Source organism: Capra hircus, chromosome 5, assembly GCF_001704415.2.
Source record: "Capra hircus breed San Clemente chromosome 5, ASM170441v1, whole genome shotgun sequence".
Taxonomy (NCBI): domain Eukaryota; kingdom Metazoa; phylum Chordata; class Mammalia; order Artiodactyla; family Bovidae; genus Capra; species Capra hircus.
The window spans coordinates 4,626,726-4,650,980 of record NC_030812.1 but is presented as its reverse complement, the minus strand read 5'-3'; the positions used below and the strand labels follow the sequence as shown (position 1 = coordinate 4,650,980).

General features: G+C 40.6%; 2 protein-coding genes across 2 annotated transcripts in view; one reads left to right on the top strand and one right to left on the bottom strand.

The window, feature by feature from the left end:
- The window catches only part of GLIPR1L1 (GLI pathogenesis related 1 like 1), a 36,101-nt gene extending 28,177 nt beyond the window's left edge, over window positions 1–7,924 (bottom strand). Inside the window, exon 1 of the mRNA XM_005679728.2 lies at window positions 7,642–7,924. Within this exon, the coding sequence (XP_005679785.2) occupies window positions 7,642–7,818 (177 nt within the window). The 5' untranslated portion in view covers window positions 7,819–7,924. The remainder of the gene's footprint in view (window positions 1–7,641) is intronic.
- The window catches only part of CAPS2 (calcyphosine 2), a 53,238-nt gene continuing 37,176 nt past the window's right edge, over window positions 8,194–24,255 (top strand). The window contains 5 exon segments of the mRNA XM_013963641.2: window positions 8,194–8,313; window positions 17,085–17,221; window positions 19,649–19,700; window positions 20,741–20,840; window positions 21,280–21,389. Coding sequence (XP_013819095.2) covers window positions 8,194–8,313; window positions 17,085–17,221; window positions 19,649–19,700; window positions 20,741–20,840; window positions 21,280–21,389 — 519 coding nt within the window.

Sequence of the window (24,255 nt, the reverse complement as noted above, 5' to 3'; positions counted from 1 at the left end):
TGTTTAACAAGGACCCAGAAGAAATAAAAAGAGTCAATCAATAATGAATAATCCAATAACTGAGATTGAAATCACTCTAGAGGGAACCAACAGTAGAATAACTGAGGCAGAAGATAGGATAAGTGAGGTGGAAGATAGAATGGTAGAAATAAATGAAGCAGAGAGGGAAAAATAATTAAAAGAAATGAGGACAACCTCAGAGACCTCTACGACAATGTCAAATGCCCCAATATTTGAATCACAGGAGTCCCAGAAGAAGAAGACAAAAAGAAAGGCCATGAGAAAATGCTTGAGGAGATAATAATTGAAAACCTCCCTAAAATGGGGAGGGAAATAGCCACCAATGTCCAAGAAACCCAGAGAGTCTCAAATAGGTTAAACCCAAGGCAAAACACCCAAGGACACATATTAATTAAATTAACAAAGGTCAAACACAAAGAACAAATATTAAAAGCAGCAAGAGATAAATAACACACAAGGGGATTCTCATAAGGATAACAGCTGATCTTTCAATAGAAACTCTTCAAGCCAGAAGGGAATGGCAGGACATACTTAAAGTGATGAAAGAGAAAAACTTACAACCCAGATTACTGTACCCAGCAAGGATCTCATTCAAATATGAAGGAGAAATCACAAGCATTACAGCCAAGCAAAAGCTCAGAGAATTCAGCACCACCAAACCAGCTCTTCAACAAACGCTAAAGGATCTTCTCTAGAGAGGAAACACAGAAAGGGTGTATAAACTCAAACCCAAAACAACAAAGTAAATGACAACAGGATCATACTTATCAATAATTACCTTAAAGGTAAATGGGTTGAATGCCCCAACCAAAAGACAAAGACTAGCTGAATGGATACAAAAACAAGATCCCTATAAATGTTGTCTACAAGAGACCCACAACAAAACAAGGGACACATGCAGACTGAAAGTAAAGGGCTGGAAAAAGATATTTTAGGCAAATGTAGACCAAAAGAAAGCAGGAGTGGCAATACTCATATCAGATAAAATAGACTTTGAAATAAAGCCTGAGACAAAGGACACTACTAAATGATCAAAGGATCAGTCCAAGAAGAAGATATAACAATTATAAATATATATGCACCCAACATAGGAGAACCACAATATGTAAGGTAAATGCTAACAAGTATGAAAGGGGAAATTAACAGTAACACAATAATAGTGGGAGACTTTAATACCTCACTCACACCTACGGATAGATCAACTAAACAGAAAATTAGCAAGGAAACACAAACTTTAAATGATACAATGGACCAGTTATACCTAATTGATATCTATAGGCCATTTCACTCCAAAACAATGAATTTCACCTTTTTCCCAAGTGTACATGGAACCTTCTCCAGGATAGATCACATCCTGGGCCATAAAAGTAGCCTTCAGAAGTTAAAAAAAATTGAAATCATTCTAAGCATCTTTTCTGATCCCAGTGCAGTAAAATTAGATGTCAACTACAGGGGAAAAAAAAAACTATTAAAAATACAAACATATAGAGGCTAAACAACATGCTTCTGAATAACCAACAAATCACAGAAGAAACCAAAATATTCATAGAAACAATGAAAATGAAAACACAAAAACACAAAACTATGGGACTCAGTAAAAGCAGTGCTAAGGGGAAGGTTCATAGCAATATAAAACTTACCTCAAGAAACAAGAGAAAAGTCAAATAAATAACCTAACTCTACACCTAGTTCCAGAAAAACATCTATTTCTGCTTTATTGACTATGCTAAAGCCTCTGACTGTGTGGATCACAATAAACTGTGGAAAATTCTGAAAGAGATGGGAATACCAGACCACCTAACCTGCCTCTTGAGAAATCTGTATGCAGGTCAGGAAGCAACAGTTAGAACTGGACATGGAACAACAGACTGGTTCCAAATAGGAAAAGGAGTATGTCAAGGCTGTATATTATCACCCTGCTTATTTAACTTATTTGCAGGGTACATGATGAGAAACGCTGGGCTGGAAGAAGCACAAGCTGGAATCAAGATTGCCAGGAGAAAAATCAGTAACCTCAGATATGCAGATGACACCAGCCTTATGGCAGAAAGTGAAGAGGAACTAAAAGGCCGCTTGATGAAAGTGAAAGAGGAGAGTGAAAAAGTTGGCTTAAAGCTCAACATTCAGAAAACGAAGATCATGGCATCCGGTCCCATCACTTCATGGGAAATAGATGGGGAAACAGTGGCAACAGTGTCAGACTTTATTTTTCTGGGCTCCAAAATCACTGCGGATGGTGATTGCAGCCATGAAATTAAAAGACGCTTACTCCTTGGAAGAAAAGTTATGACCAACCTAGAGAGCATATTCAAAAGCAGAGACATTACTTTGCCAACTAAGGTCCATCTAGTCAAGGCTATGGTTTTTCCTGTGGTCATGTATGGATGTGAGAGTTGGACTGTGAAGAAGGCTGAGCGCCAAAGAATTGATGCTTTTGAACTGTGGTGTTGGAGAAGACTCTTGAGAGTCCCTTGGACTGCAAGGAGATCCAACCAGTCCATTCTAAAGGAGATCAGCCCTGGGATTTCTTTGGAGGGAATGATGCTAAAGCTGAAACTCCAGTACTTTGGCCACCTCATGCGAAAAGTTGACTCATTGGAAAAGACTCTGATGCTGAAAGGGATTGGGGGCAGGAGGAGAAGGGGATGACAGAGGATGAGATGGCTGGATGGCATCACTGACTCGATGGACATGAGTCTGAGTGAACTCCAGGAGTTGGTGATGGACAGGGAGGCCTGGCGTGCTATGATTCATGGGGTTGCAAAGAGTCGGAGACAACTGAGCGACTGAACTAACTGAACAGAACGATGACCCTATATGCAAGGCACCAAAAGAGACACAGATGTAAGGAACAGTCTTTCAGACTCTGTGGGAGAAGGTGTGGCTGGGATGATTTGAAAGAATAGCATTGAAACATGTATATTATCTTACGTGAAACAGATCGCCAGCCCAGGTTCGATGCATGAGACAGGGTGCTCAGGGCTGGTGTACTGGGATGACCCTGAGGGATGGGATGGGGAGGGAGGTGGGAAGGGAGTTCAGGATGGGGAACAAATGTACACCCATGGCTGATTCATGTCAATGTATGGCAAAAACCACTACAATATTGTAAAGTAATTTGCCTTCAAGTAAAATAAATAAATTAAAAAAAATAGAAAACTGACTTTTTCCAGTCCTGTGGTCACTGCTGAGTTTTTCAAATTTGCTAGCATATTGAGTGCAGCACTTTCACAGCATCATCTTTTAGGATTTTGAATAGCTCAACTGGAATTCCATCACCTCTGCTAGCTTTGTTCATAGTGATGCTTCCTAAGGCCCACGTGACTTCATATTCCAGGATGTCTGGCTTAGGTAAGTGATCACACCATCATGATTATCTGTGTTGTGAAGATCTTTTTTGTATAGTTCTTCTATGTATTCTTGCCATCTCTTCTTAATATCTTAATATCACTTAGCATAAGGTCCTGCAGATTCTTCCATGCTGTCACAATTGGCATGGTTTTCTTTTTTTTTTTTTTAAGGCTGAATAATATTCCATTTTTTGTATATACGGGCTTTGCTGATAGCTCAGTTGGGAAAGAACCTGCCTGCAATGCAGGAGAACCCGGTTTGGCTGGGAAGATCTGCTGGAGAAGGGATAGGCTACCCAACTCCAGCCTTCTTAGGCTTCCTGGTGCCTCAGCTGGTAAAAAATACACCAGCAATGTGGATTTTTCTTTATCCAGTCATTTGTTGATGAACTCTTTGTTGCGTCCATCTCTTTGTGACGCTATGGACTGCAACATGCCAGGCTCCTCCATCCTCCACCGTCTTCCAGAGCTTGCTCAAGTCATGTCAGTTGAGTCAGGAATGCCATCCAACCATCTTGCACCTTGTGTCCAAAGTGCTGGAGCTTCAGCTTTAGCATCAGCCCTTCCAATGAATATTCAGGACTGATTTCCTTTAGGATTGAGTGGTTTAATCTCCTTGCTGTCAAGGAGACTCTCAAGAGTCTTCTCCAGAATCACAGTTCAAAAGCATCAATTCTTTGGCTCTCAGTCTTCTTTATGGTCCAACTCTCACATCCATCCATGACTACTGGAAAAACCATAGCTTTGAAAAGACTGACCTTTGTCAGCAAAGTAATGTTTCTGCCTTTTAATGTGCTGTGTAGGTTTGTCATAGCTTTTCTTCCAAGGAGCAATTATCTTTTAATTTCATGGCTGCAGTCACCATCTGCAGTGATTTTGGAGCCCCTCAAAATAAAATCTGTCACTGTTTCCATTGTTTCCCCATGTATTTGCCATGAAATGATGGGACCAGATGCCATGATCTTAGTTTTCTGAATGTTGAGCTTTAAGCCAACTTTTTCACTCTCCTCTTTCAGCTTCATCAAGAGGCTCTTGGGTTGTTTCTATATCTTGGTTATTGTGAATGAATGAATATGGACATGCAGCTATCTCTTCAAGATCCTGACCCTTTTTTTTTTCAATTTTTTGGGGGAAGAAACCCAGAAGTTGGATTTTGGATCATATGGTAGTTTTATTTTTTAATTTCTTGAGGAACCTCCATACTTATCTTCATAGCTGCAGCACAATTTTAAATTCCCATGAACCGGGCACTGTGATTCAAATTGTTTTACAATCTCACCAAAACTTACCCTAAAATTTATTTGTGTTATTATTAGTTATCAGCATAACAAATGTTTGTAGGTAAGAAGAACAACAATCTGAATATAAAAGCCACTAATTCCACAAAAAATAGGGATGAAAAGATAGCAAAAGGGTGCTAAATCTATTTACAATAGCAAGAGGATCAGCAGATATCCTCTTATTCTTCACACTAGTAAAGCAATTATCAGATCAATGACTTTGGGAGCTCTTGTTCTACTGCCTGTCAGTGAGCTAGCTGAGTTTGGGGGAACCACTTTGCCCAGAGAGACAGGCTGAATCCCAATTCATTTTCTCTACAACCTGTGGAAGTATGAAATTAAACTTTTTGTTTCACTAAGCTACAGAGATTTCAGGGTTTATTCCGTGCCAAAGCCCAGCCTAGCTTCTTGTAAAACTTACTGCTGGAAGTGGGGTGCAGCCATTATAAAAATCCATATCATACCACTTGAGACCTAGGTAGGAGGGATCCTTGCTCTTGGTCCAGACTTCATAGGACATTGCATATTACACACACACACACACACACACTTTTCCTCATTTTAACCGTAGCACGAGTTTACTGTGACCCACAACACTGAATGTCTGCCTCTTTTACCACATGTTTTAAAGCAAAAGGCTTCTGTATGTGAATGGTAAAAGGCTTGTGAATATTGTTGCTGATGACACTAGAGACACACATTACTTCAGAGTCCAAGAAAGGGTTGAACCATGGAAGCGCTTAGGTTAAAAGATTAACTTGTCAAATCTTTCATTTCAGCAGGAAAGCAGTAGATATATGAATAATATAATATTGCTTGGAAGTACTACTGAAGATCTGTTTCATCACTTATCCATATTCCCTGATTTCAGTTATAAAGGAGATATTTTGCAATGGTAACAAATTTCTATTACTGTTGAGTAGGGATGCGTGTAGTTCTTTTTGTCACCTAAGTGAAGAATAACATCAGTTCTTTGCATTGGCCACAAGATGGGCATAAGTACCAGAATGGTAAATAATCTTGTATTCATAAAAATATTTAAGAAGACAATTAAATTTCCAAAAACATTAAAAATATTTAAAATACTTAAAATTGAAGACCATTCATTATAACTTTAAACCAAACCCTACATATTATATTTATAAAATTATAATTTTAATAGAAAGTTTTGATGATTTTAGAAGAAATGAAAATTTACTTAATGACATCAGTGAAAATGAGCAAAATTATTCTGACCAAATTAAAATCTGAACAGATTAGATGAAATCTCTGAAACCGTATATTCTTTACTAAATGAAAATTTAACTACTGAGCCACCAATGACATGTGGCCTTCCGTTTTTATACTTTTTCTAGGTCACAATTGTTAGTGGCGAGTTTGCCTGAACTATGTTGGCAACTACAGTTAGTTGGCAAGCAGTGAGAATATTAATGGCAGGGGAATGATGGCAATCCATGTGATTCAGAAACTAAATATCTGAAAAAAAATGTCATCTATTATTCAGGGTGCAGATCATAAGTTGAAGCTGAAGCTGAGGTCAGTAAACTGAACATTGATAGTATTTGGCAGTTGTTCTGTGGGTTCAACAAGTTATCATAAAACACTGGCAAGTTTGGAAGAAGAAAGAGAATCAGGAAATGTGGGGCTTTTGAGGAATGGAAAAGAAACTGCTTCTATGTAGCATATTATAATAAGATTTTAAAAAGACTTTGAGAGACCAATTCTGTAAAACTTTCATGTGATTAAAAAGCCTCAGGGCAAAGAGATGTCTGTCACTCCCAGGAAATCCTCTTAAGTTTTTAAAAACTGCCTTAGCAAATGGAACAGGTTCAGACTGTGGCAATTTCCCCAAAATTCATGTTTCAAGGATACTGCCATTAAGATGCAAAATAAAAGCACCAGAGTGAGAAATCAAAGAAAGATTCAAAAACTTCTCCAAGCTGCACTTTAAGCATGAGTGCAGTACTTGGAACTGACTGGAGGCATAAGGTTAAAAGACCTTCAGAGTTCTGGAGACAGATGTATTCCCAAAGATATTGTGAACCTGTTATGAAAAAGCAAATGAATGCAAGAGATCTTAAATGACACTTAGACCTTACTGTTGGAGAAGGCAATGGCAACCCACTCCAGCACTCTTGCCTGGAAACTCCCACGGACGGAGGAGTCTAGTAGGCTGCAGTCCAGGGGGTTGCGAAGAGTCGGGCATGACTGAGCGACTTCATTTTCACGCATTGGAGAAGGAAATAGCAACCCACTCCAGTGTTCTTGCCTGGAGAATCCCAGGGACGTGGGGGCCTGGTGGGCTGCCGTCTATGGGGTCGCAGAGAGTGGGACACGACTGAAGTGAGTTGGCAGCAGACCTTACTGTGGGCAGAAAGCAGTCTGAGAAAGCTCTATATCCCTCAAGAGAGCAGAACTCCCAAAGTCCGCTTCAGATTGGTCCAAGGAGAATGATGCATAAGGAAGGATATTTTTAAAGAAGATAGAGACCGCAGAAAACAAGGGAGATGGGCACTCCTACCCCCTCTAATCAAATAACTTTTCTGACTTTCTGTAGAGCAGATCTTCTGACACCTGCCCTAAAGATTTCAGAATTGCTCTGAACCAATGTTTGCTGTGTGGTTCCCACTTGTTCGTTTTCTGAATGGATAAATGTTTGCTATAGGCTTGTCTATGAGTTATCATTGCACACTGTTTCTGTGCGGGACAGACAGTCACTAGGCCAAGAGTATCCACAACGATCCACCACCCGCCGTGGCCTCAGCAAACCTGCGTAAAAGGGAACTAAGTCTAGGCAAGCGACAGCTTCAAGTTTCCTTTCTCGCGCACTCTTGTCACTACCCTGGAAGAGACAGCTCGGTCAAGGCGTAATTTTTAGATGCATGCTGAAAGTTCCAGACTGAGTTCATACAAAGGAGTCCATGAAACTCACTGCCCAGATACCTTAGGATGAACCAGAGAAGTAAGATCCTAGCCTAGATTCTCCTCACCATGTATTTCATGTCGGCTGCGGGGGGCGAGACGTTGCTCCGCGCTTCATTGTGAAATCTGAGGCACTCCTCTATAAACGTATCATCCTTGATGGAGGGAACTTTGGGTGGCGATTTACTGGCTACCAGACAGAGACCTAAGGTCCACAAATAGCTCAGTTTCTTCCTGAGAATCATGGCGGGACGCAGAAAACGCTCTGATCCGCAGACCCGTAAAGGCTCAGTCAGTCTGGCTTTCCCGGCCTCTGGCGTCCTGGCTGTTCGGTTGGCTGACTTCTGGAGAGGGCTTGAGGCCAGTGTGCGCATGCGCGCAGCGGGGGCTCCAAGCAGAGGCGCGCGACAGGGGGTCAGTTCGCCTGTACAAAGTCCTAGGCTGCGGGATAAAGCCTTGAGTCGCTTTGTGGTGCAGTTTTACCCATTCAAGCACCCATTCAAGGTGCTTTCTGGGGATCCAATCCGGACTCACTGCAGAGGGGCCCTGGATTGTAAACCAGTTTGCAACATGTAGGCAACACATCTATGGAAAAGAGCAACGACATCTATGGAAATAGGATGCCGACGGTGGACCGGGCCTGTGCAAGCACAGCCTTAAAGAGTGGTCGATCCATAGATTCAGCTTCGGGCATGGCTTTTAAAAAGTTCATTGTTTGGAATAAACTTCAGCATCATATTGTGTGTTTCCTTAGAGACTGGCAACAAAACTCGAATAGGCATTTTAAATACTTGATGGCATACAGATCTTAATTACCGTGTCAAACACTTAATTATTTGATAATTTGCTTCTGTATTCTCAGCTGAAGAGACTGACTGCCCCAAACGATAAACATAGACATGCGGAACAGTGGACAAAATCGTTCCTTCTTTATAGGTAAATGTGGAACACAGCTACCGTTTAGAGACTAGCAAACTTCAGTTAAAGGACTGCTTTGGTTGGGATGCTGAAGACTAGGACAGAGTACAACTGATTGCTTATTTTATCTACGTTGTAATACAAATCAACTTCATTTGGCATAATGTTTTAAATCCATTATATGTCATTACTATTTTTCAATAAGAAACCAGCATTTTACACTGTGGCCTTAGATGATATTTTCCAGTGTTTCTGTGTTTCAAACAAATGTCTTTATTTGATTATTTGAGGTTGTTTATAATGCCATTTAATTCAAGTGAACACATATATTTACATTTATTGATATTGTAGTCAATTGACTTTGCCACTGAAAGAAAAAAATTGATACAACTAGTTATTTGTTAAAATAGAAAGCAGGAAATTAAATTATAAAATAGGGGAAAAGAAAGGATTCTAATGGAAATTTAACAGAACAATAGGTGGGTTTTTAAGCTTTCTGTTTTTTTTTTTTAATTTTTGGTTATTGATTACATTACATTTGTGATCAGAGAATATATAAAGCCTTTGCTGTTGGAACACAGATGAAAAAATAGATAAAGAGAATAAAGAGTCAAGAAGTATCCACATATATATCCCAGAACTTGTATATAACAGAGATGGCATTTCTGATGAGTTTGGTGATAGGACTTAAAACAATTCTCATACAATTACTCATCCCAGGTGGTGCCAGTGGTAAAGAAACTGCCTGCCAATACAGGAGACATAAGAGACACAGATTCTATCCCTGGGTCAGGAAGATCCCCTGGAGGAGGAAATGGTAACCTATTCCAGTATTCTTGCCTGGAGAATTCCATGGGCAGAGGAGCCTGGTAGGCTACGGTCTATAGGATCCATAGGGTCGCAAAGAGTTGGACATGACTGAAGCAACTTGTTATGCAGTGTGTATATAGTGAAAAACTATAAGACTTAATCTCTTCCTTACACAAAAATCAATTCTGTGTTAAGCCTTAAATGTGAGAAAAACCTCTACAGGAAATAAGAGTATTTCTGAATATTTCTAGAATCTTGTATCATGCCTCTGTGTATATTTATCTTCATATTCAGACATTTAAATTATATTCTTAACACAGCATCCAGAGTGATTCTGTTGAATGTACATCAGATTATGTCACCCCACTGCTCAAAACCTTCCACCTTATTACTCCCATGTCACTCAAAGCAAAATCTCAAGTCTTTACATTAACCATTAAGATCCTGAACAATGCACCCTAACTCTGATCTCATCTCCTACTTTTCTACCATTCGCTGTCTCTATTTCACAAAGTTTGGCTCCTTTGTTGTTCCTGGAAAAAGCTAAGATGCTCCTGTACCGGGGCATTTGCTCTAGTTTGTTTTGGCTAAATTCTTTCCCCAGAAAGTTACATGACTCATTTATAACCTCTATTAAATATTTGCTCAAAGAAAGTGAAAGTGAAGTCGCTCAGTTATGTCCGACACTTTACGACCCCTTGGGCTGTAGCCTACCAGGCTCCTCAGTCCATGGAATTTCAAGGGCAAGAGTACTGGAGTGGGTTGCCATTTCCTTCTCCAGGGGATCTTCCCAACCCAGGGATTGAACCCAGGTCTCCCACATTGTGGGCCGATGCTTTATCATCTGAGCCACCAGGGAAGCCCCAAGTTATATCTTATCAAAATATACTTGAGAGAGTAGTTTTGCATTACCCATTCTAAACCTATCACTTCATATTGGTCTTTTTTTTCTGCTTTATATTTCTTCATAATCCACATCCTCACATTTTATGATATAATTTATTTATCAATATATTATTATCATCAGTTCAGTTACTCAGTTGTGTCCGATTCTTTGCGACCCCATGGACTGCAGCACGCCAGGCTTCCCTGTCCATCACCAACTCCCAGATGATGCCATCCAACCATCTCATCCTCTGTCATCCCCTTCTCTGCCTGGCTTCAATCTTTCCCAGCATCAGGGTATTTTCCAGAGTCAGTTTTTCACATCAGGTGGCCAAAGTATTATTATCGTGAAAGTGAAAGTGAAGTCGCTCAGTCGTGCCCGACTTTTTGCGACTCCGTGGACTGTAGCCCACCAGGTTCCTCTGTCCATGGGATTCTCCAGGCAAGAACACTGGAGTGGGTTGCCACTTCCTTCTCCAATTATTCCCCTTCAATTGAATGGGTAGGGATTGCTTATTATTATTTTGTAGCTACTGTATGCCCAGCATTTCAACAGAAGAGTTCAATATTTGATGAGAAAATTAATAAATGAACCCTTTAAGACTCAAATTAAATATTAGTTACTATTATGAAGTCTTCTAGTTAGAAGGAATCTCCTGTCATTAAAACAGGTAAGCTTCCTGTATCTTATTACTTTATTTCTCTTTTCTCCTCTGCATTAGTTAGAGTAGTCCAGAAAAAACAGATCCAATAGGACATATTTCGCCAACCTCTCTTTACAGACACACATACACTCAGAGATTTTAAAGAACTGGCTTACACAATTATTGGGGCTGGCAAGACCCAAATCTGTAGGGCAAGCTGACAGGCTTAAGATTCAGTAAGAGTTGATGTTGCAGTCTTCAGTCTGCTAGAAACTCGGGCTGAATTTTCATATTGAACTCTGGAGGCAAAATCCAGTCATCTTTGGGAAACTCTGTGTTTGCTTTTAAGGCCTTCAATAGATTGGATGAGGCCCATCCATACCATGAAGAGTAATCTACTGTACTCAGTTCAGTTCAGTTCAGTTGCTCAGTCGTGTCCAACTCTTTGCAGCCCCATTAGTGGCAGCACACCAGGCCTCCCTGTCCATTACCAACCCCCAGAGTTCACTCAGACTCAAGTCCAGCGAGTCAGTGATGCCATCCAGCCATCTCATCCTGGGTCGTCCCCTTCTCCTCCCGCCCCCAATCCTTCCCAGCATCAGTCTTTTCCAATGAGTCAACTCTTCACATGAGGTGGCCAAAGTACTGGAGTTTCAGCTTTAGCATCATTCCTTCCAAAGAAATCCCAGGGCTGATCTCGTTCAGAATGGACTGGTTGTATCTCCTTGCACTCCAAGGGATTCTCGAGAGTCTTCTCCAACACCACAGTTCAAAAGCATCAATTCTTCAGCGCTCAGCCTTCATCACAGTCCAACTCTCACATCCATACATGACCACAGGAAAAACCATAGCCTTGACTAGACGGACCTTAGTCGGCAAAGTAATGTCTCTGCTTTTGAATATGCTATCTAGGTTGGTCATAACTTTTCTTCCAAGGAGTAAGCGTCTTTTAATTTCATGGCTGCAATCACCATCTGCAGTGATTTTGGAGCCACAAAAAATAAAGTCTAACACTGTTTCCACTGTTTCCCCATCTATTTCCCATGAAGTGACGGGACTGGATGCCATGATCTTCGTTTTCTGAATGTTGAGCTTTAAGCCAACTTTTTCACTCTCCTCTTTCACTTTCATCAAGAGGATTTTTAGTTCCTCTTCATTTTCTACCATAAAGGTGGTGTCATCTGCATCAGTTCAGTTCAGTCGCTCAGTCGTGTCCGACTCTTTGCGACCCCATGAATCACAGCACGCCAGGCCTCCCTGTTCATCACCAACTCCCAGAGTTCACTCAGACTCATGTCCATTGAGTCAGTGATGCCATCCAGCCATCTCATCCTCTGTCGTCCCCTTCTCCTCCTGCCCCCAATCCCTCTCAGCATCAGAGTCTTTTCCAATGAGTCAACGCTTTGCATGAGGTGGCCAAAGTACTGGAGGTTCAGCATTAGCATCATTCCTTCCAAAGAAATCCCAGGGCTGATCTCCTTCAGAATGGACTGGTTGGATCTCCTTGCAGTCCAAGGGACTCTCAAGAGTCTTCTCCAACACCACAGTTCAAAAGCATCAATTCTTTGGTGCTCAGCCTTCTTCACAGTCCAACTCTCACATCCATACATGACCACAGGAAAAATCATAGCCTTGACTAGACGGACCTTAGTTGGCAAAGTAATGTCTCTGCTTCTGAATATATTATCTAGGTTGGTCATAACTTTTCTTCCAAGGAGTAAGCGTCTTTTAATTTCATGGCTGCAGTCACCATCTGCAGTGATTTTGGGGCCCCAAAAAATAAAGTCTGACACTGTTTCCACTGTTTCCCCATCTATTTCCCATGAAGTGATGGGACCAGATGCCATGATCTTCGTTTTCTGAATGTTGAGCTTTAAGCCAACTTTTTCACTCTCCTCTTTCACTTTCATCAAGAGGCTTTTTAGTTCCTTTTCACTTTCTGCCATAAGGCTGGTGTCATTTGCATATCTGAGGTTATTGATATTTCTCCCGTTAATCTTGATTCCAGCTTGTGTTTCTTCCAGTCCAGCATTTCTCATGATGTACTCTGCATAGAAGTTAAATAAGCAGGGTGACAATATACAGCCTTGATGTACTCCTTTTCCTATTTGGAACCAGTCTGTTGTTCCATGTCCAGTTCTAACTGTTGCTTCCTGACCTGCATACAGATTTCTCAAGAGGCAGGTTAGGTAGTCTGGTATTCCCATCTCTTTCAGAATTTTCCACAGTTTATTGTGATCCACACAGTCAAAGGCTTTGGCATAGTCAATAAAGCAGAAATAAATATTTTTCTGGAACTCAGAAATAAATATTTTTGCTTTTTCCATGATCGAGTGGATGTTGGCAATTTGATCTCTGGTTCCTCTGCCTTTTCTAAAACCAGCTTGAACATCAGGGAGTTCACGGTTCATGTATTGCTGAAGCCTGGCTTGGAGAATTTTGAGCATTACTTTACTAGCGTGTTAGATGAGTGCAATTGTGTGGTAGTTTGAGCATTCTTTGGTATTGCCTTTCTTTGGAATTAGAGTGAAAACTGACCTTTTCCAGTCCTGTGGCCACTGCTGAGTTTTCCAAATTTGCTGGGATATTGAGTGCAGCACTTTCACAGCATCATCTTTCAGGATTTGAAACAGCTCAACTGGAATTCCATCACCTCCACTAGCTTTGTTCGTAGTGATGCTTTCTAAGGCCCACTTGACTTCACATTCCAAGATGTCTGGCTCTAGATTAGTGATCACATCATCATGATTATCTGGGTCGTGAAGATCTTTTTTGTACAGTTCTTCGGTGTATTCTTTCCACCTCTTCTTAATATCTTCTGCTTCTGTTAGGTCCATACCATTTCTGTCCTTTATTGAGCCCATCTTTGCATGAAATGTTCCCTTGGTATCTCTAGTTTTCTTGAAGAGATCGCTAGTCTTCCCCATTCTGTTGTTTTCCTCTATTTCTTTGCATTGATCGCTGAAGAAGCCTTTCTTATCTCTTCTTGCTATTCTTTGGAATTTTGCATTCAGATGCTTATATCTTTCCTTTTCTCCTTTGCTTTTCGCCTCTCTTCTTTTCACAGCTATTTGTAAGGCCTCCCCAGACAGCCATTTTGCTTGTTGGCGTTTCTTTTCCATGTGGATCATCTTGATCCTTGTCTCCTGTACAATGTCATGAACCTCATTCCATAGTTCATCAGGCACTCTGTCTATCAGATCTAGGCCCTTAATTCTATTTCTCACTTCCATTGTATAATCATAAGGGATTTGATTTAGGTCATACCTGAATGGTCTAGCAGTTTTCCCTATTTTCTTCAATTTGAATCTGAATTTGGTAATAAGGAGTTCATGATCTGAACCACAGTCAGCTCCTGGTCATCTGCATATCTGAGGCTATTGATATTTCTCCCGGTAATCTTGATTCCAGCTTGTGTTTCTTTCAGTCCAGCGTTTCTCATGATGTACTCTGCATATAAGTTAAATAAGCAGGGTGACGATATATAGCTTTAACGTACTCCTTTTCCTATTTGAAACCAGTCCGTTGTTCCATGTCCAGTTCTAACTGTTGTTTCCTGACCTGCATACAGGTTTCTCAAGAGGCAGGTCAGGTGGTCTGGTATTCCCATCTCTTTCAGAATTTTCCACAGTTTATTGTGATCCACACAGTCAAAGGCTTTGGCATAGTCAATAAAGCAGAAATAGATGTTTTTCTGGAACTCTCTTGCTTTTTCCATGATCCAGTGGATGTTGGCAATTTGACCTCTGGTTCCTCTGCCTTTTCTAAAACCAGCTTGAACATCTAAACCAGAAGTTTACATCTAAACGCTATCCTCATGAAACATCTATATTCATGTTTGACCAAACAACTGGTCATCACTGTCTATCCAGGCTGACAGATAAAATCAACCACCATACTTTCTTTTTCTTCTAAACACTTCATGTGCCTATCTTATTAATTTATTCTTCTTTCTTCCTCAAATACTGAATTCAATCAATTTACAAATCTTGTTGGCTCTACATTTAAAATAATCCAAACACTTCTTCCCATGCTATGGACACCCAACACCTTGGTTAGAACCACAATCATCTCTTACTGGAATAAAGGCATTAGTATCCTTTTTCTCAGCGTCTGTGTATTCATTCTTGCTTCATCAAAATTTATTTTCCATAGAAAAGCCAAATTACTCCTTTTAAAACATAAGTAACTAAATAAGTAAGTGTTAGTCGCTCATTCGTGTCCAACTCTGTGACCCCATGGACTGTACAGCTTCTCTGTCCATGAGATTCTCCAGGCAAGAATACGGGAGTGGGTTGCCACTCCCTTCTTCAGGGATTGAACCTGGGTCTCCTGAATTGCAGGCAGATTCTTTACTGTCTGAGCCACCAGGGAAGCCCAAATATAAGCACCCTCTTTTCAAAACCCTCTAATGACTTCCTGTCACACAAATCAAATTCAAAATCTAGATGTGACTCACAAGGCTATGCTGAATCTAGCCATGGCTGTTCTCTGGCCCCCAGCCTCCATTCTCCCCTGGCTCACTCTGCTTCAGCTCCATCCATCAGCTTGAAAGGATGCCCTCTCCTCATGCCTTTTGCACTGACTGTTCCCTTTGCCCGTGAATTCCCCTCAGTGAAACCATACCTGATCATACGGCATCTCCTACTCTTAATGTCTATCTCGTTGACCTCTTATATTTTTCTTCACTGTATTAGTTGTTATCTGACATTATTTATTCATTTTTGTTGCCTCTATGAGATTGTAACCCTCACTAAAAGAGTGGCTTTTTTCTTCACTGCTATATGTATGTGTGTATATATATATATCGCACCTAGAACAGGTACTGAACCCTTATGCCCTCAGTAAATATTGTTTAATGAATTAATGAAGAAATGATCACTCTTTAGCTTACTAAACATGTTGTATATAATTGTAAGCTTCTTTAGAAACCATATCTTATTTGTCAAACACATATTAGGGGCTCTAAATACTTTAGACTCTATAAAAAATTTAAAAGGCAATCCTGGATAGGCATATATACAATACTTTTTCTAACATTGGGTATATTTGCAGATTGTAGTTCAATGGATGCTTTCTGAGTTTCAAATACAATCTAGTTTGGATCTGCAAACTATTGAGGTTAACATGTGACTAATTTTATTTTGTGTAAAAAGAAATTAATTGGCAGTAATAACGAAAGAGCTTTTGTAATGAATTGTTTTGAAAAGTGGCAAACAGTACAATTTATATGATCAACCCATCGTCCAAAGTTCTTGCTTCTTACTAGATGTTTTCTGTGTCAGAAATACTGAAGCAGTTTAGGTGTACTAAACCAAAGTGTTGGGAGTCGGGAAAGAGACATCTTAATGTTATTTCACTGATTATCTATTTGTGGAATAGGCAGTTAGGCACCAGAAGTTTTGGTCTTTGATTACGTTTTGAAAGTTATTTTGTTCTTTTTTTCCAGTTTATTTTTGCTTTTCTTTTTCTATGGGGGTAATAGGTAGATGAATTTTTATAGATAGGAAAGAAGCAGGAGTGATTACCTTATACCTATTGACTTCATTCATTTTATGTTTTAAAAATGCATTTGTATTTTCACTTACCAAATGGTTCTAACTTGCAAAGTTAGACACATACATTTGGAGGGGAGCTAATTTTGAAGAGAAAGCAGATTAGAAAAACAACTCCATTTTATGGGACGAGAACTGGATTAAGTTTACAAAGATTTTAGTTCCGATTTGGGTATCTGACATTTGGGAGTTTAACTCAGGAGAGTTACAGCATGTTAGAGTAGATTGAAACCTTGAACATATCTCAAACCAGACCTGTCGTTTTACCGATGAGGAGCTGATGCCTAAAGACATTGTGTGCAGAGCAAAGAATAAAAAGAAAGCTTCCTGATTCCTAGGCTTTCATCAGTATTTTAATTTGTAATTATATAAATATAATTATATAGTGATCATATATGTATATGTGTAAATGTCCACATATTGAAAGTAATATCTTGTCTCTCTCTTATATTGCAGTCTTGACTTTTTTAAATAATTGCAAGCTCCTGGAAAGCAGACATTCCAGAATCCGCTTAAATTTCTTTCCTTCTCAAAACATCAGCCAGGGAGCTGAACCCTCGGTCTGTGCCCTATAAAATATGTTAAATAGAACTCACTTTCAATAAGAATTTCACAAACCGCCGCGGGGCCGACTTTGGCCCTCTTCCGGCTCAGTACAAGCTAGAGAAGTGCGTGTGCGCAGCTCTCCGCCAAGGCTAGAAACGCGCCGGAACTGGTCTCCTAGGATGCCTGGACGCAGAACAGCTCTGGGGCATTTCCGCGAGTCCCGCTAGGAGTCCGGAGCTCCTGCGGCACATGCCCGGCAGAGGAAGCAAGGGCAGAGACAGCTGGGGCCGGTAGGTGGGGCCAGCGGAGCTGGGGCCTCTGCCAATGACCTATCTCCTTTTCTCCGGAAGTGAGAGAGGTCCCGGCCCGGCGCGCAGAGGCCTGTTGTCAAGGCAACCGACAGACGCGGGTCTGAGTTGGCCAGAGCCTTTGCTGAGAGCTGTCTCTTTTGTGGTTCCTCCCCTCTGAAACGGTCGCAGGGGAGTTCTCTCGGTGGAATTGCTTCAGTTTATACCTTTTCCAGCTCTCCCATCTTGGACTTACTCTTTTCCTGCGTTGGTTGTGTCAGGTCAGGTTGGTTGCCGCTTGAGTCCTGCCCTAGTCCATGAATCTCAGGTAGGAAGAAGGTGCTAGTACATTGCAGGTGCTCTTAAGCATAATCTCAACTTTCGGGGGAGTGATGTGAGGGCAGTTGCCCTGCTGTGTTTGAAATTAGGAATGATCCTAGGTTCCATCAGACACCTGGGTCTTTATCCCCTGAGCTCCGAGGTGGACTTGATCCTCACCTGCGTGGAGTTTAAATACGAAACTGTCTTTACACATCTCTTTTCCTCTCTCCTTGCTTATGGACTGGATTTGATCAATTTATCCTTCTCTTTTCACTATGTTCTGATTTGGTATAAGCAGCCTTATAGCCCCTAATACCGAAAGAGAAGTGATGATAATTGGAGCTGGACAAAATCATCTTTAAAAATGAGGGAAGTGGGAGGTGAGTTCAGTTCATTTAGGTAGCACAAGAGCTCACATGGAAAGACGTGGTTGTGTTAGTTAACAACCCAGCATTCATTACATGCTAGAAATAACATCTCATGACTTGGCAGCTGTTTGGGTGGAGACAGAAGCCATCAGACCTTGCTCTTTTCTCCTCTTGCTACCCTATCCCCAGCACACCCCAACTACATATTCAGTGCTTTAGGGCAAAGACAGCCCTTGGTATGCAATCCAGGATTAGCTCTAAGCCATTTGTTTAAAATGCTGATCCTTTCACCACCAAGTTTAGGTTTCTGGGCTTCCCTGGTGGCTCAGATGGTACAGCCTCTGCCTGCAATGCCGGAGACCGGGGTTTGATCCCTGGGTCAGGAAGATCCCCTGTACAAGGGAATAGCAATCCACTCCAGTGCTCTTGCCTGAAGCCTGAAAAATTCCATGGACTGAGGAGTCTGGTAGGCTACAGTTCCTGGGGTCACAAAGAGTCGGACACAACTGAGCCACTTCACTTCACTTCACTTTAGGTTTCTGGTGTTCCTTAGTCTCTGCAGCTAATTCCCCTCCTCTTCCCTATTGCTTGTACTGGAAATGGTGTAGCACTGAAAAGAGGTCTGAAACCTGTATGACTTCAAACTCCGCAATAACTAGCAAATAATTTGGCAAAGTAAAATTCAGTTTTCCGGGTTTGAAATTCAGAAGGTTGAGCTGTTTTATCAATGCTGCTGCTGCTGCTGTTAGTCGCTTCAGTCATGTCCGACTCTGCGAACCCATAGATGGCAGCCCACCAGCCCCCCCCACCCCCACCCCCGCCACCCCTGCCGCCCCCCATCCTTGTGATTCTCCAGGCAAGAACACTGAAGTGGGTTGCCATTTCCTTCTCCAATGCACGAAAGTGAAAAGTGAAAGTGAAGTCGCTCAGTCATGTCCGACTCTTAGCGACCCTATGGACTGCAAGCAACCTACCAGGCTCCTCCATCCATGGGATTTTACAGCTAGTAATTGTTATTCTGAAATAACACATATCTGAATTGACGGAATTCACTTTAACACATATTTAATCTCCTACTATTTTCCTGTTAAGTGCTGAGCTATAGGGTGAGGAAAACCAGTAGTAATCTTCGCCTTTTTTGAGGATTATAGTTAGAATGATGAAGAATAATAGCTACTCTTCTTTGTGCTTAATACACTCTGAACACCTTATCTAATTTTTTGAAGACTGAATTTGTAGAGGGGCATTATGATCATGTCATAACTAAGTGCAGAGGTGTGAAACTAAGGCTATGTTTCAAATGTATTCAGGTATTTGATTATGCACTAGTTTATTTATTGACTTTAGTAAGCATCTGCTATATTAAAGGCATCAGATACTAACCTTCGTGGTCTTGATTGTTTATTTGGGAGATAAAAAGAGCTAATTACAGTGAAGAATGAGGACTGTCATGCCTGGGGAAAGGAAAGAGGAGACCATGGACATTCAGCGTATAAATTTTGTGGTTTTTATTATTTTCACGTACGGTACGGTGACTTAAAGTGGCCTGTAGTGATTTGAAATGGCTATAATGTTGTGCTGTGCTTCAGTCGTGTCCAGCTCTTTGCAACCCTATGGACTGTAGCCTGCCAGGCTCCTCTGTCCATGCGTTTCTCCGGACAAGCATACTGGAGTAGGTTGCCAGGAGATCTTCCCCACCTAGAAACAGAACCTGTGTCTCTTGTGTCTCCTTCATTGGCAGGAGTGGTTTACCGCTAATGCCACGTGGGAAGCCGGACGATAATGTTACTAAGGTATAAATAATGTGAGGCTGATGTATGGAGTCAGTCAGGTAGCTGATTGTTTAGCACCTCTGTTTCAACTTGGGTTTGATGGCCACTAGTCATCCTGGCAAATCCAATAGAGCTTGTGAAGTGACTGAAAGTGCTGGGTCTCTGCTGCTCAGGCTTTCCTCTGGTTCTGGTGAGTGGGGGCTGCTATCTAGCTGAGGTGCACGGGCTTCTCTTTTGTGGAATATGGGCTCTAGGGCATCTGGCTTCAACTGCTGTGGCATGTGGGCTCCGTAGCTGTGGCTGCTGTGCCCCAGAGCACAGGCTCCATATTTGTGGTGTGTGGGCTTCGTTGCTGCCTGGCATTTGGGATCTTCCTGGATCAGGAATCGAACCTGAGTCTCTTGCCTTGGCAGGCAGACTCTTCACCACTGAGTCACCAGAGGAACCACAGTTTCTTCCTTCTGAAAGCTGTCTCTGAAAGGAGAGCCATTTGCTAGTGCTGTCAGGGTGTTCTCAAATCTAACGATCGGGGATGCTTTCAGAATAAGTCGGCTGTTGATCGGTAAATCTCCCTGACTTTGCTCACGCAGTAGAACCCCAGGCTTAGGGCAAGGGATTTTTTCGAGAGAGGGCTATGGTAATGGGTGTCAACGGGGAAGATCAATAGCCAAGAGTCGGACGTGACTCAGCACCTAAACAACAACAACAGCAGCAACATGAATAGAAGAGAGTTTTATTTGAGTCAAAACTGAGGACTATAGTGGGCGGGGCTTCCTGGGTAGCGCTAGTGGTAAAGAACCTACGTGCCAATGCAGGAGACCTAAGAGGCATGGGTTCAACCCCTGGGCCAGGAAGATTCCCTGGAGGAGAACATGGCAACCCACTCCAGTTTCTTGTCTGGAGAATCCCATGGACAGAGCAGCCTGGCCAGCTACAGTCCATAGGGTCACACACAGTCAAACACAACTGGAGTGACTAGCATGCCCGCAGGAGGACTGTGGCCTGGAAAACATACTCGCAGACTGGTTTTCAACACAGTTTTATATCTTGTCATAACAAAGAACATCATAACAGGAGTACATTTACATTCCTTCAAGGTTTCAAAAAGACGTCTACACAGCGAGTCAGTATCCACCTGGAACGAGAGCTTAATCGCTGAAGGTATCAGTCAATGCCACTTAAAATCCGAGCTCCTGTCTGACCTGTGCGTCCATCTTCAGATCCTTCTCACTCTGATCATCCTGCCTTCCTTTTATAAGGTGATTAATTGGGCCCCCCGGATAATTCAGGATAATCTCCGTATTTTGAAATCCGAACTTAATCATATCTGGAAAGCTTTTTGCCATTTAAGGTAACATACTCACAGAGTCTGATGATTAGGACATGAACGTCTTCGGGGGGCCATTGCTCAGACTAATATTTACCCCATAAATGTTGCCCCACATAATATAGTCGCCTCACAGAAAGTTGATTTTGGTGAAAGATGGAAAAGTGATTAACCACCTGACTGCTTTCCATGTAATATTATTATGTAGTTTGTATGACTTATTTAAAATTAGCATAAGAATTATCATTTTATATTGTTTTACCTTTTTCAAAGTGTACTGCTTGGTAAATACATGAACTTGAATGGATTTGGACGTTAAAGGAGTTGCTGCTTCTCCTTCAACTCAAACTCTGCCATTCTCTGGAAGAAAGAAGCCAGTACAAGTATGTATGCTATATAATTTTCCTCTTGTAGGATGATTCATTAAATAATTTTCTGACTCCTTTCTTCGTGTTTTTATGACAATTCATCCTCCCGAATATTTAGAATTAATACTTAGATTTGAATAACAAAATATTGAAGATAATCATTACTTTAAAATTGGTCATTACTTGAATGTTTTATTTTTAATTAAGCTGATTATCAATGTTTTCTTATTATTTAAGAATTATGTATGTATGTCTGCATACATGTAAAATATAAAAAATAAAAAAGGAGAAAGAAGAAGAAAATAATCAATATATATTTTGTGTTATCTAGGTAGGGAAAGAATCTGGGCTTCTGTTGTTAGGACTTTCACTCTTTTCCACCTTCATAATATCACTACTGTATAATATTGATTAGGTGTAAGTGTAAAGCTACTTTGTCCTTGTAATCACCACAGAATTGAGAAAACATAAAATTTAGTTTAGAAATACATAACATTGATATATATTTCCTTGCTATTCTTACTGTTTCAAATATTGAATGCCTATTGTTTATCAGCAAATGCAATAAATGTTTCAACAGTTTACTTTATTCTTACAACAAACCTTTGAGTTAGGTATTATTTTTAACTTCCTTTATTTATTTTTATCTATCTATTTGCTTGGGAGAAGGAAGGATTTATTACTTGCAGCAAGTAAGGAGAACAGTAGGGACCTTTTCCCAAAGCAGAGTCTCCCTGAACTGAAAAACTGGGGAAGTTTTAAGCTAAGGGTCCATGCATGTTCATGATGGGGCTTGAGCAGAGGAGAACTGAGCATAGAATCGGGGCAAAGGCTGACAGAGTCCAGGCTTTGCTTGACTGAAGTCAGAAGGGTCAACAGCATCATTCCGTCCTCCACCTCGGTGGGGGCCTTAGTTCCAAATAAACCTAATTAGTTTAACATTTGTCTCTGAGATGTTTCAGGGTTCCTTCCAAGCATCCAGAGTTAATTGGAGGCTGGTGTCAGGACTCACTAAAGCTCAGGTTCTTTATTTCTGGTTGCAGAAAGAGTTTAGGGAGAGACAGAGTGATAGGTAAGAAGTGGATTTATTTAGAGGTACGCACTGCATAGACAGAATATGGTCCATCCCCAAAGGGAAGGCTGGCTTGGGGAGAAGCACATTCCACAGAGTATGGACCATCTCCCAAGCGGACAGGCCTCACCTGCTTTTAGATATGGAAGAACTGAGGCTTCTAGAGATTAAGTGACTCGTCAGGATTTTGAGCTTCAGTTCTGACCTCAGTATCTGTGCTGTTTCCTCCGTGTTCAGCCATCTTCCTTATGTACATGAGTGACAGCTTTGGGGTTTTTGTGGTTCACAATATTATGGGTTAAATCTGAACTATTTGATAATTTTAATCAAAGCAGCCCGTCTTGGGAGAGGCTATACAGGTGTAAGTTCAGAGAATATGCAAATCTCTGTACATTTTATGAAGGTTTGCTGTGAACCTAAAAGTCGTCTAAAAAATAAAATTCATTAAAAAGGAATTGGATAAAAAAAAGTGTCGGATACAAAAATATCCAACTTTTAAAATAAAAATATTTTTGGCTTTATGGGCTGCACAGTGTCTCCACTTTGCAGTTTCTTTGAGAACACATAGGCAATTTGTAAATAAATGAACATGGCTGTGTGCCAATAAAACCTTTAGCATAAAAACAAAGCTGTGTCTAGATTGCTGATCTCTGGCCTAGGGATTTGCAAACTATAATTTATCTTTATTCTGGATTAGCTAGCACAATTTTATTGTGACTAGACAGGAGAGATAACTGCCACTCTGAAATATTTATCCCTATGGCCTCATTATTAGATAGACCTATTTAACAGATTTTAATATGTCTGTTAAAACATTTTCTTGGGAATAATAATGATCATGATGACGATGAAAACAACAGCTATATTCTATTTGGATCCTCTGTCCACAGAGAACTCCATGGAGAGAGGAGTCTGGCAGGCTAGTCTGGTGTCGCAAAGAGGCAGAGACAACTGAGCAACTAACACTCACTTTTCACTCTTTCATATATATGAAATTATATTGTAAATTTATTATTAATTAAATAGAACAAATATATATATTTGTTTTTATTTTATTATTATATATTAAATATATATACATCCATTTAGATGATCCTCTTGTGACTTTACGTTCCTGCAATTTAACTATTTATTGGGACAGTACTTAATACAATGCCATGTTAAAGTTGATACTGAGCTGAATTTTTCTCTGAGTTTTTCTCGTAGTCTGAGTGATGAAGCCCAGTCTTGAATGTAATGTCTGTACTTGCTATCAATATAAAAATGACCCATTAGATAATATTTCACAAGTAAGCTATAAGTGCTTATAAATAAATTATTTCCTGCTTTTAACTTTAGCTTTCCCTAAGATTCCTACATAGTTCTTATTCCATGGTGGCTAAGCTCACTGTAATATTCAGGTCTTTGCCTATTTTTTCCCCCCGCAGGTACATAAAGATGACATTTTATTGTCAATGTATTGAGACATATTAGTTTTTTAAATTTATTTATTTTTAATTGAAGGATAATTACTTCACAGAATTTTGTTGTTTCTGTCAAACCTCAACATGAATCAGCCATAGGTATCCATATATCCCCTCCCTTTGAACCCATTTTTTTAGCAATAAAATCAAATATTTACAAACGTATACCTGTATATATTTGTCATTTTCTGCTTAAATCCTATACTGTCTTCCCATTTCCTTAGGGATAAAGCCCAGGCTCCTTAATTTGCATTATAATTTAACAGCTCTGTCCACTACCTCCTCACACTCTGGATTTCAGTCTTTTCTGTCAGCTCTTGCCTGTGGGCCTGTACAGGTTGTTCCT